The following is an 18,829-nucleotide window of genomic DNA, read 5'->3' as shown; positions in this document are numbered from 1 at the left end:
TATTATTTCAGCAGAGTCATTCCAGGAATCCACATAATTAAAACCACATCAGTGGTTATGAAATTGCATTTCATTAACAACAAACATCTTTTACACTGCCATGATTGAAACTGCTTTTATATCCCAGGGATGGGATTGGTCCCAAATGTGAAAAAGGCAGATTAACAAATGTAACAGCCCTCTGGTGTCGCAGAAAACAAACTTGAATACAGCTGTGCAATCGCTTCACTGCCAGGAAATGCTACAGAGGGCAGTGGGGCTGTCTCCTAGGCCACCTACACTGAACACAGTCCCTGCAACTCACTCATGGGCACCTGTCCTGGGAGACACCCTTCTCTGTTCCCCACCTTTCTCAATGCCATAGGTTGGTAAATTTCCTTCTGCTCCGGAGAGCTCTCTGGTCGCTGGTCCCACTCAGTACTACCCTCTGAGACGTTTCCTTCTGCTCCGGAGAGCTCTCTGGTCACTGGTCCCACTCAGTGCTGCCCTCTGAGACCCAGAAGGTACCAACCAGCGCACCACAGGCCCTTCTCCCTTTCCCCTCTCAGAGGAGGGGGCTTCACCCCCTCCTGCCTGCCCCAGCCCCACTCGAGGTGCCCCTCACGCCTGGCATCACCACTCATAGCACCGCCTCCCTCCGCCCCGACTCCCTCCCCTCAGCACCGAAATGGCGCCCAGCCCCACCCCTTTAAGGACGGTCAGCGACGTGACGTCACCAACGGTCCTCCCGCCCCCCCTCACGCCGGCGCGTGCGCATCGGGCGGTCTCATCCCGCCGCCGCTCAAGGTCAGTCCGGCCGCGGACGCGGACTGCGCATGCTCGAAGGACGGAGCGCGCAGGTGCCGTGTCCCTCCGCCGCCCGCCCTGGGTTCCGGTTCCGGGTCGCGCCCGCGGACGCTGAGGGAGGGGATGGCGGCGCTCGGAAGGGTCTCCCGGCTGCTGCTCGGCGCCGCCGCCCCGCGCTCCTTGCCGGGGCGGAGCATGTCGGCCGCGGCACACGAGGGTGGCGGAGGTAACGGGGTTGTTGGGATAACGGGCGCGGCCGGGGCCGGCGGCGCCCCTGCCCTTGAACAGCCGCTGCCCTTCGCGGGGCGCTGGGCAGGGCCCGCCGGCGGAGCCTGGGCTGGGGGCCGTGAGCTCCCAAGGGGGGAGCACTCCCGTCGCTCTGTTACAAACGGGGAGGGAGCCTTGCGCTCCGGTGGGGGACGTTAATCCGCCGTTAATGTACTAATTGCGCTTAACGGGTCAGTAGCGCTAATGGAGATGGCGGTTATTGCTCTAATCCATGTAACGCTTCCCGCTAGCCCGGCTGTGGAAGCTCCTGACCTTCGTGGTGGCCCTGCCCGGGGTCGGTGTGTGCATGCTGAACTGCTACCTGAAAGCACAGCACGAGCACGAGAGGCCCGAGTTTGTCCCTTACGCTCACCTCCGGATCAGGACCAAGGTACGTTCAACCTGCTCTGGTTAAAGGGCTTCTCTTTTTTGTGATTACAGAGCTTCATAAAGTCATAGAATGGTTTGGGTTGGATGGGACCTTAAATATCACCCAGTCCCAGCCCCCCTGCCCTGGGCAGGGACACCTCCCACCAGACCAGGTTGCTCCAAGCCCCCTCCAGCCTGGCCTTGAACCCCTCCAGGGATGGGGCAGCCACAGCTTCTCTGGGCAACCTGGGCCAGGCTCTCACCACCATCACAGCAAAGCATTTCTTCCTGAGACCTAATCTAAATCTCCTCTCTTTCAGTTTAAAATAGTTGCCCCTAGTCCTTTTGCTACACTCTTGATCAAGAGTCCCTCCCCATTTCCTGTAGCCCCCTTCAGGGACTGGAAGGGGCTCTAAGGTCTCCCCAGAGCCGTCTCTTCTCCAGGCTGAACCCCCTCAACTCTTTCGGCCTGTCCTCACAGCAGAGGGGCTCCAGCCCTCCAGGCATCTCCGTGGCCTTCTCTGGATCTTCATCTGAGATTACTACAGTATCTCTTGCTTTATTGTCCACCACGTGAGGTGCTGCACATGTAGCCATGATCTTAACTCGTGGCTTTGTTTCTGAGGCAGTAAAACAGTTTATCAGAGGAAGCACCCGTGGTATTCACAGGCCTCCTGCCCCCAGGTAACCCTGCTGCTGTATTGCTGAAAAGGGTCTTAGTCCTAGAGCTGCTGTACTTACCTTTAACTAACACAGATCTAAAAGCTAACAGAGGAGAAAACTGGGGTCCCATGATGTGGCACAGTTGATGTTTAAGCAAGAGCCAAGATTTTGTTGTCTAGAGATGGTGGCTCACAGCTAAGGGAGAGTATTGTCCAGCTCTTGCTTCCTGCAGCCCAGGAACAGATGCCAACTTGCTGACTTCATCGGCCCATCCAGCTGTGTGATGTTTGAGTCCGTGTTGCTGTTGATTTCCTGTGCTGTATAGGTCACACAGCTCCCACTGGCTTATTTTCTTTGTTTCTTCAACAGCCTTTCCCCTGGGGTGACGGGAACAAAACTCTATTCCACAACCCCCATGTTAATGCTCTCCCAACTGGTTATGAAGATGAAAACTAAGATGCTGACCACAGCCAGAACTTTGGCTCTTCCTGTCTCGGACCAGAATGTTGTGTGGGAACCATCGTCTAGGGAACCATCATTTAAGAAATTCTACATTCCTTCTGTGATGGAGCTGAATGGTGCGGCCTCTGTCTGTGCTTGTGTAGAGGTCCTTTAAATAAACAACTCTGAACTTGGATTTAGGATCTGACTTTTTTGTTAATCTGAAACCTTAGAAATTCTTTAGTTCGGTGTTTCCTTAAAACATTGAGGTTTCCCACAGGATACAGGGCAAGAGCAAAGCAGTTTGACTGCCTAAATGTGAATACCTGCTCCTGCATCTGATAACACTGACAGGAACACATTCAGAATGGGACATCATGCAATTTCATATTCATGTCTGGTTTAACTAATCACTGTAAACCCCCAGCCAGATGAACAGGTATCAGGCTAATACTAGAGATTAAAATTCAGTATATACTGAAGCACATTCTCTGTAATCAGCTATTGCAGTATTTATTAACAATCATGAAGGCAATTTTCTCTTGGCTCCTGGGAGAGGGAGTGGCAGCAGAGCTGTTTAATTAAGCTCTGTGTGTCTTCACGATGTTAATGTTCAGCTCTCAAATTTTCTAATATATCAGCACATACGACTCTGCTTTTCATAAAGCTGCAGTCTGGTTGTACAAAGTCTGTCCTAAAAGTCTTACAAATGAAAACACAACTTTTTCTGTCATTGCATACATCTGTATAATGTATACTGTGTCACTCAGAAGCTGCTTTACCCAAAGGAGCTTAATTACCTTCTATAGTTAAAACCAGTTCTAAAGCCCTGAGTCTGTTCTAGTACAATGTTAATTTTGAAGTTTTTCTTCTCTGCAAGTCAACCATTTTCCAATGCCCTTTGTAACTTCTGCATTATTTTTTTTTGCATGGTATCAAAGAAAGAACTGTGTTACTGCTGCCATTGATACTGTTTTTCCCAAAATTAAAACGCAGCAGCTGACTTGGCATCTCGCTGCCGAAAGGAGTGTGCGCTGCAGGACACCCTTCCCCACCTTTCAATGCTATTTATTTCATCCACTTATTAGTAAAATGACTGCCAAGACAAGCTTTTCTGTGTTAAAAGCACAGAACGAGGCACTGATGGGTGCAGTTGTTTTAAAGCTAACTGACAAAAATCATAGTACGTTTATTCCTACATGAAGATCATAGAAAAGCACAGTGGGTTTATGTGTTATTCCTTAATAAAAAAGCAAGCCATGTACTTGACAGTCCCCAAAATGCTATTTTTGGTGCTCTTAGAAAGGGGACTTAGGAAGCTGACTTGTCTTTCATCCCCAGGCCACAGTATTTTTCACACTTTCACCTGTGTTGGTGTAATGAGAATGGAGAGCTTTTCCCCATCCCCAAGGATCAATGGAAATCTCCTCTCCTCCCACCGTGCTTGCAGGGCCCCTGGACAGGATGGATCCAGATACCTCACATCTCTTCCAAACACCTTTTTTCTAGTTACTGCAAGCATTTCTGCAGTTTAGAAGTTATAACTTCCATTTGCTTTCCTCAGTGTAAAGTACACACAGCTCAGGAGCAGCTTTGTGAGGGAGTGCTGGACAGTTATCTACTTGAACAAAATATAACCTGGTTATATTTATTTTAGATAAGTTACTACAGGTCCAATAGAGTGCTTTTATACCATCTCTGTTGCTGATACAAAACAACGCTTCAGCCCCTCAGCATTCGGGATCACATAAACAAGCTTCTTCCACCAAAGTTCAGCAGCATGGAGATAAGACAAAGTAAATCAACCTTCCTCATACTCTTTTTAAACGTTTTCAAGTGTTATATAAATAAGCAAGAGAAATTGGTAACAAAGCAACTACTATCTCAGCCCACTCTACTAAGCGTTCTCCCATTATAGAGTACATTCAATAGGAAGTTAGTTCAAGCGGCTTTTCACGCTGTTAGATGCTGAACCACCACCAAAATTCACTGAAAAGTAGGTAGCAGTTACCACATCATCCAGTCTTTTTGTGTGTGTATGTCTGTCTGTTTTTACAAGCAGAGGAGATTCCTCACTTCCTAGAAAGCAGCTTAACAAAGGTCTTATCCCTGGTGATGTCACTTAGTCCAAAGGCTCAGGTTAGTGACTCCATCCGTACAGTTGAGGTCAAGAGGAGTTTTCAGTTTTTCCTTTGCTTGGGCCCATGAACTCCAGCCCTTCAATGGGTATGTCCTTCTCCTTGATAGCTTTCTGAAAAGATGAAAAATAAAAAAATTAAAACTCAACACGTCTTTATAATGCTGTGACGTAATCTTTGGTACAAAACATGATCTAGAGAAAGTAGTCTTAAGACTCATTTGGATAAAGCCTCAATATTAGAGATGCTGAGAATTTGTGCAGAGTGACAATCCGGATCCTATCACAGAAACGCAGCCCAGCCTCTAACCCAGCAGGCTTAATGGGTTACCTTAACGAGAAAAACACAGTAAGAGACACCTGTAAAATACTCTGTGTCCCCACCGGCAGAAATGGAAGGCAAGAGAAGATCCAGAGCAGGGCAGAGGGACTACCAGGGGGGTAACCTTGAAGATAAGAAGTTCCATCTAAACACGAGGAGGAACTCCTTCACTTTGAGGGTGGCAGAGCCCTGGCAGAGGCTGCCCAGAGAAGTGGTGGAGTCTCCTTCTCTGGAGACATTCCAAACCCGCCTGGACACCTTCCTGTGCGACCTGCTCTGGGTGGACCTGCTTTGGCAGGGGGTTGGACTAGCTGATCTCCAGAGGTCCCTTCTAACCCTATATCATTCTGTGATCCTGTAATCCCGGTGGAAGAACAGCTGGGGCGGAGAGTGACCGGTCAGGGCCCGGTGTCCCGGGCAGGGCGATGGCCGCACGCACCTGCACGCAGAGCTGGTACCGCTTGAAGAGCTGCCCGCAGGGATCCCCGGCGCTCTCGCCCTTGAGGAACTTCTCAGCGAACCAGCGGTTGAAGCACTGGTCGTACTCACGCTTCAGCTCGGTGCACGCCTCGCCCACGCTGTTCATGGCGGCGGCCGAGCCCCCGCCCGCCCTCTCACCCAGCCGGGCCGGCGGCGCCGCCGCTCTGACGCACTTCCGGCGCGGGGAGGTGACGCGACGCGACGCGACGGGCACCGCCGGTGGGGCGGGATGCGGCTGCTGAGCGTGGCCCGGTGCCTCCGGTCGGGGGGGCTGCTCCTGCCGCCGGTCCCTCCCGGCCGGGCCGCGCTGTCGGTGGGGCGGCACGACCAGCAGCAGCAGCAGCCGCCGCCGCAGGTAGGTCTGTTACCGGGGCGAGCAGCGGGCCCGCTGTGCCCGTTGCGAGGCGGGGGGGTTAGAAGGAGGAGGGAGCAGTGCGACTGCGATTAAAGCCAGTTTTTCCAAGAAAGTGCAGTAAATCAGCGTGTCCCAGCAGATGCGAACTCGGGGTTTTGCCACGTAGCCAGGTTTTGGTTAAAAAAGGCAAAGCATCGCTGTGTTGAACTTGCTCCCGTTGCCTTTGACCCGTCTGTCTGTCCCTCTGTCCGTCCGTCCGTCTGTCCGTGCAGCCGGCGGTGACGGTGGAAGTGCTGGATCACTTGGAACAGCTCGCCCTGGTCGACTTCCGCGACGCAGAGGGCGTGGAGCGGCTGCGGAAAGCCATCCAGTTCGCTGATCTGCTCCACCAAGTCAACACCGACGGCGTGGAGCCCATGGATTCCGTCCTGGAGGACAGGTAAAGGCTCTGTTAATGCATCCAGCTGTTGGCTTTTGTAACCCTGGTTAGGCATTTGGCCCCTTTGCTCACAGCAGTGTCTCACTGGGGTTTTCGATGGAAGGAAGATGTCGTTGACGTCCCTGGTGTTTACGTGTAAGCACAGCGAGGGTGTGCTCCAGCTCCTTCCTGTGGCTTCACTTGTCGTGATCTGCACACGCTGCTCCCCAGTTATCTGTCAGCAGCACTTTTAATTGCTTCAAAACGTTCCAAATCTTCTCTCATCGCTTGCTTAAGAGCAAAACCGTGTTTAGAGAGAACCACACTTGGCGTTTCCTGTTCGCAGAGTAGCTTAAAGAGAGGCTCATAACCTGTGTTCTTCAGGTGTCTGTATCTCAGGGAAGACGACGTTACAGAAGGCAACTGCACGAACGAGCTGCTGAAAAATGCCAGAGAGAAAGTAGAGGAATATTTTGTAGCCCCGCCAGGTATTGTCTTGCTTATCAAAACCTCTTAATTTTACTTGAATTAACCTGAGGAATATAACCTGCGACAGCTGCGTTTGCTTTCAGAAATATTAGCTGGTGTTAAGGAAGTACTAAAATGACTAACTGTAGCCATCTGTAAAAACCAGTCTGCAATCTACTGGTCCAGAGCAGTACAGAAGGTGGCCTTATGCTGAAGTTACTGCACACGTTGAGTGATTATTTACAGGAAGTGAGACAGGCTTGTGTTCCTAAAGTGCTCAGGAAATTTAAGCTGCCTGTATGTACTTAGAATAAACTGGAGAAACCGAGCTGTACTGCCCAGAAGGTACCTTACAGCTGGACTCACACAGCTTTCTTTTTCTTTTCTACCAGGTAACATCCCTTTACCAAAGCTAGAAGAACGAGAGACTTTTCTGAAAGGCTCTTAGCGAAAGCCCAGAACCCAAACACAGTTTCTGTATTTTATGTGGGAAAACTTAAGATTTGTGCAGTCGCGTATCGTGGCAGGTATTTTGGTCAAAAGAAGAGCACTTGCAAGACAATTTACAGAGAAAAGAAGGCGTAAAATGTTTAGTAGTGCTACTGGAATGTCAGTGTTTATGAAGCTGGGAGGTAGCATGATGTATCACTTTAATACCTTTATTTAGCAAAGGGAATTTGATGTTCTTTAAGACACTGAATGGCTTAAAGGCCTTAAAGAGAACATTAAAAGATTATAATTAAAAAAAAAAAAAAAAGGAACACTCTATTTTTCGTCAACTGTTTTGTCAGGAAAACAAGAGAGGTTGGAAGGCTGGAGTTACCTGTTTCTTACCTTTAGCTCAACTCTGGCTCTGAGCCTGTCAGAAGTAACAAAATCTGGTGTGGAAGAGTCCATAACATTGCTGAATATCTCTCTGATGTACAGACAGAACTCAGATTTTCATTATGGAAGAAAAGGCACTTTGAGAAGATCAGTCACTCAAGTATTATGATTCTATTGAATATTTCCATTTTATCTCTGTGCTCCGTGTCTGTATGGGTTGCTTTCTGTTTCCCACTTTGTAAATTTGTAAGAATAAACATACATACTAGGAGTTGTACATAATTTGCGAAAGAAATTTTCATACACAGAAATAGCTGCTCTAAAATTAAAAATCTTTGCCATAAATATTTCTGTACACCAGACATGTATCTCCAGGGATACTAGTGATACTTCCTGGATTAAACAATTTTTTTCTGTTTCAAAGAAAGCAATGCAGTGTTATTTAAAATATCCTGCGTGGCTAAGCCTGTTGTAAATAAAGAATGCAATTACTTGTGAACTTGGCATTTTTGTTCTGTTGGCACAGTAAACTAAATACTCACTATAACTGTTATTTTTTTTGTTGTTGTTGGAACAGGTTTTAGAAATATAAGTACCTCAGTACTCTTCAGTGTTGCAGTCACACATTGTTAGGAGGAAGCTAGCAACAGCATTATTAGAAGCAGCAGTAACTTTTCTTCCTGGATGTTGCCCTGTCCGCATATAGATTTAAGAATCCAAAATTATTTATTCTGATTTTCATGCTTTTTTTTTTCTAGTGCATAGAAGGGCATGTTACATCCTGAGCCACAGTGGAATTTTCTTCAGAAGTGCTAGAAAAGACCCCTGAAGTTACTGTAATAGGATACTACTAATTACCAGTTCTGAGTCTGCTTTTACAGCTCTCGAGAGCCTGAGAGAAGGCGAGTAGGCTCCCGCAGTGCCAACGCAGGCACACACTTCCCCTGAGGGCAGAAACTCACCTCGTGAGATCATAACTTGATGTCATCCAGCTTACATGGTACATATCCTGTACCTTTTTGCAGATAAAAGCTATTACTCCCATCCTGTCTCTCTGTACATCTGCGTAATAAACACAGAGTAAGTCCTGAGCATGGCCATAATAACTATTTCTGCTGTGAACTGCATCTTCCATAACCCTGCAGACAACAGGTAATATAAATTAGAGATTAATTACACATTTTTTTTTTTTAATAACATTTTAAAAGTCCACCAAGCATATTAGAAGTATCATAATTTGAAAAACACTGTAAAAAGTACTAAAGAGTTTGTGAATAGTACTGGTACTAGGTTCAGCAGTTAGTGCTGTGCTCTTAATACCATGTGTAAAAGTTGCTTTGACAAGCTCCCTCTCAGGGCATTCATTATATGCCACGTATTTAATGGAAAAACTAGGCTGAGTGGAAAGGACTACAGCTGCCTTTGCTGGTATAAAAAAAAAATCACAGCTGCTGGGTAGGATCCAATTTCACTCACTACCCTCAAAGGTTGCATGTTTGATATGCTTTGAACTGATTTTTTTTTCTGGAACAGATTTATTTCTCATATTTCTCTGGCAGGAAGTTAGAGGAAACACTTGTCCCACTCTTATTTGTGCACTTCATTGTTTAAGCTTCCATAATATACACATATATGCATACGAATAAAACACATAATTATTACGATACTTGAATTCTTTCAAAAGTGTTGAATTAAAGTCTCTATTTAACTCCACTAATCCAATTCTCTGCAAAGCTGTAACACTATTTCAGTGCTCTAGTCTCAGGCTTGTCAAGATTCAGACCCTGCAAATGCTGCAAGTTTTACAAATACACAAGCTTAGCCTAAAAGTAATTTATAAAGCATATATAAATCAAGACAACAAAGGACCTCAAGTCACGCCATACAACAAGCATGTTAGCAGAGAATTCCCATTTTGAGAAATCCCCATTTGTTCTATCCATTTTGACCTCCTTTGACCATCAGAGAGAATGGGGACAACGTTATTTGCATTGAAAAAGGAAGAGAAAGCTGAGAGTGAACTGCATGGCCCTAGGAGCTTCCAACCCAATATATCATCAAGTAACTATTTAAATGCAACAACCAAACCAATAATTTGGACAAAGATGATCCCACATTCCCAGTGCAGCACAGGCTAAGCTTAAAACTGCCAGTTCGCTGCTGCTCCCTTACCCCCACACTCCAGTGAGAGAACAGGCTGCCTGATACTTGTTCCCCGCAGCCCAAACTGCATTAAAATTGGAAAACACACATTTCCTTAATGAAGGGGTTTGTTGCAACTTCACCGCTAATAAGGGAATTACAGCCCTGACTCAGACACCTGCAACCATCAAAACAAAAACCTGAGCGAAGGCCAGATGAGCTGCCCGTGGGCAGAATACGTTAGTGCCTGAGCCTGCCCTCGGCGTGTCTCATGTGGTGGGTGCTGTGCCCCACGGGAAGGCGCGAAGCCCCACCGGGACCCGGCTGCACCTCGAGGTGGGGGCGAGACGCCCTTCATCTGCTGTCACCACAGGGCCTCGCTGCACAAGCAGGTCCAGATCTGGGTCAGATCTTCACAGTGTTCTGTCACAATGCATTTTATAAACGCAGTCAAGTGAATAGATACAGTTAAGGACTCATAATAAAATCGCTACCTGTAAATTCCTTGTAACTGCAGCGTGGCAAACATAATGTATATTTGTGAAATAACTCATCTTTTCTCAGTGGTGAATAGATACAGCAAAAATAAATGTTTGGTTAAAATGAAAAACAACAAAAAGAGGCCAGATTCTGAGATGACGTAAATATATCTGGTTCCCCTGGAGACCATGGAGATTACCTGCTAAGGTTTTTCCACTGCAACGTAGATCTGTAACATAAAATTGGATTAGAAGCCCTAGCATATAGATTCCACGTTTACAAAGAAAATTTCAAGGTGGAGATTTCAGATTTATGGAAAAAATAAAATGGAAATTGTTTTTTATTGCTAATAATGATTATTTTATGTTTTGATAGTAACCAGCAGCCCCAGGAAAAATCTCTATTTGGTGTTAGATATAGTGATACAGTCAGTATTCAACACAGAGCAAAAAAAAAGCCTCAGCTGAAAAGTGCTTACGATCTTACCTCCATCTGCAAGGGAATCTCATGATATGCCTTCCCATTACCCAACTTTCTCCAGCACCTCCTCTACTCCAGCTATCAACTCCTGGGTGTATTTGTTCTGCCTTCCCCTGCAGCTCTGTCCTGAGGGAAATTATACTTTTACATTCTAGATTAACAAGCAAGGCTCTAATGTTTCTCTTTAAAGCCATGTATCTCAAGCTTTAATGTTTCTTGCTAACGACGTGTATCTCACCCACACTGACATTTCCTGCAGTCGTCATCACATCTGTTCCTTCAGCTAACCATTTCTTAATAAATGCACAGAAATTTGCCCGCAGCTACCAAACACAACCACCTCCTCAGAGATTCATGGGTGTTTCTGAACTTCATTGTAAGCACTAGGAAGATTGTTAAATGGTTCAGTTCTGTCAGCATAAAGCTGTCTTGTACTCAAAGAACCATTGCTGGTGCTGCAGATACTGCACACAGTTCTGTAAATTAATTGCTTACTGTGGTCCCGAGACTATTCAAAGCTTCTTCAAGTTTCTGGCACACAAGGTCTCTTACGCGCTTTCATGTGCTGCATTAAACCAGATCAATTCCCTTAATTTCGTAATTTTCAGAGTTGTCCCTAACACATGCTCCTGACACAGCAAGACAGAAAGCAAAGCTGTGAATTGCATCTTTTCTAGTTGGAATGCTAAAACCCGGGAGCTAAAATCAGAAGTTATTCTTGACATGCTTGACAAAAGTACTACATTACCCAGTTTTAATGTTTTGGGGACAGTATATTCTTCTGAGGTTGCCTCTGAGCTTGCAAAAGCAAAAGGTTGCTTGCAGTAGCTACTTTAGCTATGAGTGACACTGAGCAGGTAACTAGTCTACAAACATGAAAAATATTTGCATTTCAAGTGAGGTGGATGACTGCTCTTGAGTTTTTTATTTCTACAAGGAAATGGCAGTCCCACCAACCAGTATTTGAAAACCTTTCTTTTAAGTCATCCTGTGCTGTTTGCTATAGACATGGTTCAGAGTCCTGTTATTAACAGTTTGCCAGCTATGGAAGACTCTATAGCAATTTTCTAGCTGCTGACAAGAATATCGGCAGAAAGTGCCCAAGGGGGAGTGAAACTAACAAAACAGAGCACTGGGGATCTCCCAAAACATCTTGCTTCATGAAACAAACAAACAAACAAAAAAAGGCAGAGTTACAAAAGTGGCGAGGTCTGCAAAAGATGCATAAGTGAGATGTAAGAAGTCTGATGGACAAAGTTTAGATCTGACTTGATGACAAACAAGGGTAAAAGATTTCTGCCAGAAGTCACTTAGTGTGAAAGATAAAGGCAAATTGAAACCAGACATGAATAGGAAAGATGATCAAGTGCCATTTATAAGTTATGACACTCCTTCCTCTGAGTTGCGTGGTCTTTCCTCTCGGTAAAGGGCATCTTACCGAAAGGGCTGTCCCAGTTCAAAGAGAAGCAATGGCCTGTTGCAGAGATCACCGGGTTAAATCCAGTGTCTGTGATCTGGGCTGGGGTGAGTAATAGAATGCCTTTTGGTGGCCACGTATCAACTATGGAAAAGTGTTTTACACAAACTGGTGGACACATTAAAACACATCAGAGACTGAGCGTTATGGAACAAGTGTTTTTGCCCAGAATCACTAATTAGATGATGCCAGAGGCAAGGCGCAGGGGGACCAGGACTGTAGGCTTTCCATGCACAGATGAAATCCACATGACCGTCCCCACCAGCGTGAGCTCTGCCGGACGTGCGGGCCGTGCTCTCCGGTACCCACCCCGCACCGGGGTCCCGGGGTCGCCCCAGAGGCCTCGCTCCGCCGCGCCGGGGGCAGCGCCCACGCCGCCGGTCGCTATGGGAACGGACGCAGGCGCGGGGCATGCCGGTCTGAAAGAAAATGCACGAGTAAAAGCCTACTACAGCGCCGAGTCGCGGCCAATCAGCGCTCGGGGGGGCGGCGGCGAGGACCAATGGCTGGCGGGCGGCGCGGAGAGGGCGGGGTTAGAGGGACGCTCGGAGGCGGCCGCTGCGCGCAGTCAGCAGCCCGCCGCTCCGCTCCGCACCGGACCGGTCCCGCAGCGCCCGACCAACGGTGAGAGGAACGGAGGGGCGGGGATGGGAGGCGCGGCTTACTAGGGGACTGGCACCGGCTGCTGTGCCTGTATCCCCGGTGCAGGCGGCGAGGTCACTCTGGCCGTGCCCGTAGCCCCACCGGCCAAGCGCTGCCCAGCCCCGGGTGTGGGCACAGCGTGAACGGCGGTACCTGGGCGAGCACCGGGCAGGTGGCTGCTCCCCCAACCTCGAATTCTCTTCTTCACTCAATGCAGGCAATCATGAGTGACCGAAAGGCAGTGATCAAGAATGCGGACATGTCAGAGGAGATGCAGCAGGACTCCGTGGAGTGCGCGACTCAGGCCCTGGAGAAGTACAACATCGAGAAGGACATTGCTGCTCACATAAAGAAGGTAAAAGTTTCCTTGTAGCATCCTCGTGAAATCTCTATGCACATGAAAAACGAAGTAGAGAGAATGCTGCTGGGCAAGTAGCTCTAGAGAAACAAGTTCTAGAGACACTAGATAATCAAGTCAGGCTTTTTCTGTAGGCTGATGTCCTTATGTTCCTTTCCCCACCCTTTTCATGGACTTTTCCAGCTTGTTCCGCTTTTCTCTTGCGGTACCTTCTGCTTAAGGCTTTCCTGCCACTGTGCCATTGTCCAGGTGAGCAGAGAGTGGCAGCTGACTGTCCCCGTCACTGATGGGCTGCTGCAAAACACAGGGGCTCTGTGGAGCCTATCTGAGAACTGGTGGGTTGCTGACCTCGTATTGAGAAGTGGTTTTGTGTGGGTTTTTCCAACCCCCCCACCACATGTAAGACAAACTGTTCGTGTTAAGGCAGAACAGATGGTTCATAGCTTCCAGCTTGTCGGATTTCTCTCTCTGACTCCTACTGGGAGAGCATTTGAAGGGTTTGGCTGAGCGGAACACGAACTCTTGCAGGCTCTGAGACAAGTCTCTCCAGCTGACAGCTGGGAGATCCTGCAGTCTGTAACCACCCACTGCAGGGCTCCGCTCAGAGACGACTGGCACACGCGAGTTTATCTGAAAGTCAAAGCAGGCTCCTGACTGCAGTACTGAGGAAGAACACGGTCTTCGTGACCTGCTATCGAGGTTGTGGTGGAGAATTTTCCTTCTAGAGTCCTTTCAGCATCCTTGTGCAAAGTGGTTAATGAAGTCAAAATAACGGCTTGATCTGTAGAGATTTTAGAAGCTTTTAAAAAGTTACAGTTTGAGATCATGGTAGGACTTTTTGGGAAAAGTTACCTCCCCAAACATGTTTTAAGTTTATTCCTGCTCAACCTGGAAGCACCTTTTTTTTTTTTTTTCCTGGTCTGACTAAGCAGCAGATGAGTTATAAAGTGGCAGATGATCCTTGCACTTAAGAGCATATGCTGCTCCTTAATTGCCTTCTTCCAAAAGCCATACTTGCTAACAAGTGACATATCATGCCAAAAAAACCCCAAACCCTATTAGACAATATTAGTACAATTCTCACGAAAATGCTGAATTCCTACTTCTCTCTTCTGCAGGAGTTTGACAAGAAATACAACCCCACTTGGCACTGCATCGTGGGAAGGAACTTTGGCAGCTACGTGACTCACGAGACCAAGCACTTCATCTACTTCTACCTCGGCCAAGTCGCCATTCTCCTCTTCAAGTCTGGTTAGAGCCAGGGACTGTTACTGAAAGGTGCAGCCGGTTACAGGGCTGCACACCAACTCCAGCCAGCCTCCCACCTTCAGCCTTCCTGAGGAAACAGACCTTCATCTTCAGGTCTTTTGTTGCATTGTCAATGGTCAGGGATTTTGCCGTAGCAGCTCGTATTTTCTTTGTGGCTATAAAAAAGGTAAAAATACCTTCCTTGTATTTATTTTCTTTCAAAAGACAGCTTATTTGCTAATAAAACTGTCGGAACAAGTTTATCCTCTAAGAGTTTTCTCTACCCTTCCTGCCGCCTTAGCGCTTGTGTTACCCTCTTTATTCCACTGTGAATGAAGGGGGAACTTCCCCACCTCCATTTCCCCCCCAAATCCACAGCATCTGAATCCTGAGCTAATCTGTGAATACTCATCAGTCAGCAACAGGAGATGGTTTCCCTGAGAGAAGAGACTGCTTTGCAGTTCTTGATATTCTCAGTATGCACAACCTCCATCCAGTGCGAATTCTGGAGTTTAGGTAAATGGTGCTGCTCTCCTGACTTCACTCAAACTGGTGAGCTAAAAGCAATAGTCCTTTCATCTCCTGATTTTCACAAGAGAGAAATTTTCATAGTAGTTCATTACACAGCTCTCCCTTTGGAACAGAAATTTATACTTTCTCTAGATTTTTTTTTCCCCCTCTATCCCTGTATCCTGCTATAGAAGCATCTGTTCTTCAACAGTTTGTTTTAAAGAACAAAAGGAAATGCACATTTTTAGGTAGATATTTTGCAGCTAGCACTGTCAGAAAAAGATGTCATATGGAGGTGAAAACACGTCATTTCATCCCAGAATATAGTAATGCAGTTGTTCTCCCTGAGAAAAAAATACTCCTTTCATAGAAAGGAAACCTTACAAAGGTTAAAATATTGACTTAAGTGAAAAAAGTTGATGCAGAGCTGTTTTATTTCACAAGCCTTTCATTTGCCTTTCAAAGAAGTTAAGAATCATGGGAAAAAATCCCTTAGAGTCCACATGACAAAGATAATGACAGCTTAATAAAAGTCTAATAAATCCAAGTTACTTCTCAGTGGTACGAGACCCTCCTTGAAGCTCAGGGAAAAAAAAAAGGAGGCATCTTATTTGAAGACCGGTCAAGTCTATTTCTGTATCCACCCCACTGGTAACTGAAGCTGCTTCATTTGTTAGGATTGCTTGGTTTTGGCCGTGTCCTGTATGTTGCACTTGGAAGGGAAATGCAAGTGTAAGAAACACCACAGGAGTCACCTCATCCACAGGTTTCTTGGGGGGAAAAAGGTCGCTGATGTTCTTCTGGGACCGCTGAGTGAGTATCTGTTGCACAAGTTCTTAAAACTCCTCTTCAATCTTGATAGCATTAAAATTCCACAGCTTTCATGTTCCTCAGGAAAATTACACTTCCCGTGTTTTGCTACACAGTAAATTCACAGTTTGAAACCTGAGTGAATGGCAACAATGCCCGAGTTTAAATTCTGGTAATCCACTTTAAAAAACCCCGCATCTTCTATCATTGCCTTCAACTCCTCCTGAAAAATAATAGTTCTGTAATTATAACCAGCTGAAGGCCTGTAAGCCAGCTGCCTGCAAGATCATTCTGGGACTGTTTTGTGTGTCAGTGAATTCAGAACAAGACTGTCTTACCTGAGGGGGGAAACGTCGGATGCTCTCCACGAGATACTGGTAAGACTTCCAGTCACCAGCAATAACCTCCCCCAGAACGGGGATAACCTGGAAACTGTAGAGATCGTAGAGCCTGCACAGACAGACAGCAAATACAGATGAATACAAACAAGTTTCAAACCAATCCTCTTCAACACAAGGTCATCTCTGTACCACTACCCTACAGAACCTGTACCTGATTTTAAAAGTGCACAATAAGGTGGCCTAAAAGCATCTCCATCTCTTATTCTGGCTAAGTAAAAATAAGAGAGCCTTGTGATAGGGCAAAAAGTGTCACCGTGTTCCTACCTGGAAAGAAGAGGGTTGTTGACTTGACTAAATTCAAGGCAGAGAAATCTTCCTCCTGGTTTCAGCACACGATAGGCCTCCTGAAGTGCCTGAGACAAAGCAGATGTGATCAGTCTCTTTATGTAGAACAGCACCTGTCTATTATCACACCGTGTGACAGCAACTCAGTCATGAACTGACGGGAATGAAGAGAATCCTGATTGGCAATCTCCAATATTTACTTGTGGAGAAGCATCCAAACACAAGTAAAGAAAAAAACAACAACAAACAACAAAACCAAACCATAAAAACTCTTGCTGTCACATAAATAGATTTATACCCGGCTTTGTGTTGAAACTATGATGTCAGGTTTGCAATTTTTCTTGTTTTTCCCTACTCTTAGTTGCCAAATGTGTGCCAACAGAGCTCTTGTAATTACAGACCAAACCCAAAAGGGAGAAGGTGACTCAGCTACAAGAAGCTGAAAATAAAAAGAGGGTATTATAGATCTTTTTTTTTAATCAAAAGAGAAGATTTTACTCAACTGTGAGGCACACCCAAAGGATCAAAGAAGAAATTATATTGGGTTTTGGATGAGCAATATGTGAGAACAGTGAGGAAGGAGAGGGAAGAAGAAAATCAGCTACTTTGAAAATTCCATCCTATATCCAAAATAGAAGACCTAAGAACCACCAAGACCAAACTCTGTTTACAACCGTACGGTTTTTCATACAAGAGCACAGCACAGTTGTATTCAAGCATCTCTGCAGGTTGTACATCTGCTTGGCTTCAACTGTCGTGTTCCTAAGCGATCAAGTATAAACAGTACACATACGTGATGGGAACTCTGCTAAAGAATTGGAAGCTTGGATGTGTTTTGTATCGGGTCTCCAGGGAGCTGTGCTACCAGGCTGCTGTATCCAGGAAGGCAAAGAGCCTGTGCTCAGGAAGGGTGCAGACGAGGCACGGTGAAAAGCCATCCACATTAAGAGAAGTTCAAAGGCATACAGTTCAAGATGGTTTGGATCCAAACGCTGCACCTTCCACAGAAGGAGCATTGCCAAAGTTGTAACACACTCCTCCAAACCAGACAACTAGTCTAGCTGGGCAGGTGGTCTAACCTATCTACAGCCACAAGACAGCTAGTCATTCTTGAAGGACAGATACTGTTTAGAACAATGACTACTACCTACCCTAATTAAAATCACACTAATTCTTCATAGGAAACCCTACTACCAGCCAGTGTAAAGACACTGAGCAGCAGTGAGCTGCATGATTTAGTTCAATGCCAGCTGCTTCCCCACTCTCTGCTCTGGGAGCTCTGCTGGCTCAGGCAGGGAAACAGAATGGGGCAGGAAGCGTTGGACCCACTGCGGGTGGGATAAACAGCAGGCACTTTGGGAGGGTTTGAGACATGCAGACTGACTGCACCGTGTGTGTGTGGATCCAGTAACATCACAGGTCAGGAGAAAGTAGGGAATGACTGAAGCACTCAGCCCGTTTTGCCTTAGGAAGAGATTGTGTGGCTTGCCAAGCTGGAAGGATTGGGCGCAACTAGTATAAATCTAACTTTTTATGACAAAGGTGGGGCATTTAATTGCATTCTTCATACAAACAAGTTGCACACTACATGCCACTTAGTTTAAATGTTTCAGGAGTAGGCAAAGATGTTCCTTTATCCAAAGGAATTCCTCCTTTGCTTCCTCCACTAGAATAAAAAATGTGAATCATACGGACCCCCTGTCAGGATACACTACAGCAACTTACCAAATCAATCCTGGTTACGTTTCGGATCCCAAAGGCAATTGTGTAAACATCAAACATATCATCATCAAAGGGCAACTCTTCAGCATTGCCAAGAACCCAGGACAAGCCTGTAGTAAAAGCCAAGGACACAGAATTGAACTCAGACTGCTCCAGAGAGACTACAACTTATCTATTGCAGAAGAAAACTATTATTAATAAAGTAATATTTAAAACTAATACTTTAATTTTTCATTTTTATTGGTGGAAAGACACCTTAGTCTATACTCACAAACCTTTCAAGGCCCTGTAACTATACAGCTGTCTTTCAAGCTATCTTTCTTAATGCTGCAGATCAGCCAAAACATTCTTCTGCATACACACACATGTTGTGCTCACAGTGCCTTAGTCTGCCAAAAAGATTTCATCCAAACCTTGCATGACAGTGGAAAGCAACTGGTTTTCCAGCAACTGGCTGCCACTGGTTTGTAGTGAAGTTGCAAAAAAAAAAAAAAAAAAAAAAAAAAAGTCACCAGATGGTAACAACCCACTGCACCTCGGTTTTCAGAATGGGATAATTAACACAGCCCAACTGGTTGATACTAATAATCCTCCCAAGAACAGGAAGGCACCTTTAACTTGCATTTCTTTCTTGCTTCTTCCTTCATACCACCCTCGTGCAAAGCAGCCACCAATGCTCACTTGCTTTAATAACCCCCCAAGCACCTCCCACGCTCCAAGCACCTCCTGTCCTGGAGGCCTGG

At 46.2% G+C, this 18,829-nt stretch overlaps 5 protein-coding genes across 6 annotated transcripts in view; 3 read left to right on the top strand and 2 right to left on the bottom strand.

The window, feature by feature from the left end:
- The first annotated feature begins 851 nt into the window (after positions 1-851).
- Positions 852-2,722, top strand: LOC106899568 (cytochrome c oxidase subunit 6A1, mitochondrial). The gene is made up of 3 exons (XM_014961448.1): positions 852-1,012; positions 1,305-1,444; positions 2,455-2,722. The coding sequence occupies exons 1-3, from the start codon at positions 910-912 to the stop codon at positions 2,539-2,541; spliced, it is 330 nt and encodes a 109-aa protein (XP_014816934.1). The 5' UTR covers positions 852-909; the 3' UTR covers positions 2,542-2,722.
- A 1,423-nt stretch (positions 2,723-4,145) lies between these two features.
- On the bottom strand, positions 4,146-5,725 carry TRIAP1 (TP53 regulated inhibitor of apoptosis 1). The gene is made up of 2 exons (XM_014962528.1): positions 5,425-5,725; positions 4,146-4,777 (listed from the first exon to the last, which is right to left on the bottom strand). Exons 1-2 carry the CDS (start codon positions 5,569-5,571, stop codon positions 4,694-4,696), a joined length of 231 nt encoding a protein of 76 aa, XP_014818014.1. The 5' UTR covers positions 5,572-5,725; the 3' UTR covers positions 4,146-4,693.
- GATC (glutamyl-tRNA(Gln) amidotransferase, subunit C) lies at positions 5,655-8,030 on the top strand. Of its 2 annotated transcripts, none has more exons than XM_014962508.1 (4): positions 5,655-5,813; positions 6,089-6,259; positions 6,623-6,726; positions 7,099-8,030. In XM_014962508.1, exons 1-4 carry the CDS (start codon positions 5,695-5,697, stop codon positions 7,152-7,154), a joined length of 450 nt encoding a protein of 149 aa, XP_014817994.1. In that variant the 5' UTR covers positions 5,655-5,694; the 3' UTR covers positions 7,155-8,030. The 2 variants fall into 2 exon arrangements, with proteins under 2 accessions (XP_014817994.1, XP_014817985.1); XM_014962499.1 differs by having other exon boundaries at positions 5,655-5,820; positions 6,093-6,259.
- A 4,596-nt stretch (positions 8,031-12,626) lies between these two features.
- On the top strand, positions 12,627-14,621 carry LOC106900435 (dynein light chain 1, cytoplasmic). Its single transcript, XM_014962518.1, has 3 exons — positions 12,627-12,734; positions 12,970-13,107; positions 14,229-14,621. Exons 2-3 carry the CDS (start codon positions 12,976-12,978, stop codon positions 14,364-14,366), a joined length of 270 nt encoding a protein of 89 aa, XP_014818004.1. The 5' UTR covers positions 12,627-12,734; positions 12,970-12,975; the 3' UTR covers positions 14,367-14,621.
- A 663-nt stretch (positions 14,622-15,284) lies between these two features.
- Positions 15,285-18,829, bottom strand: part of COQ5 (coenzyme Q5, methyltransferase) — a 7,509-nt gene continuing 3,964 nt past the window's right edge. Inside the window, exons 4-7 of the mRNA XM_014962487.1 lie at positions 18,090-18,196; positions 16,344-16,432; positions 16,017-16,128; positions 15,285-15,901 (exon numbers count right to left, since the gene is read on the bottom strand). Coding sequence (XP_014817973.1) covers positions 15,800-15,901; positions 16,017-16,128; positions 16,344-16,432; positions 18,090-18,196 — 410 coding nt within the window. The 3' untranslated portion in view covers positions 15,285-15,799. The remainder of the gene's footprint in view (positions 15,902-16,016; positions 16,129-16,343; positions 16,433-18,089; positions 18,197-18,829) is intronic.

Source organism: Calidris pugnax, unplaced genomic scaffold (assembly GCF_001431845.1).
Source record: "Calidris pugnax isolate Ruff unplaced genomic scaffold, ASM143184v1 scaffold32, whole genome shotgun sequence".
NCBI lineage: Eukaryota > Metazoa > Chordata > Aves > Charadriiformes > Scolopacidae > Calidris > Calidris pugnax.
This window is presented reverse-complemented; position numbering and strand designations above follow the sequence as displayed.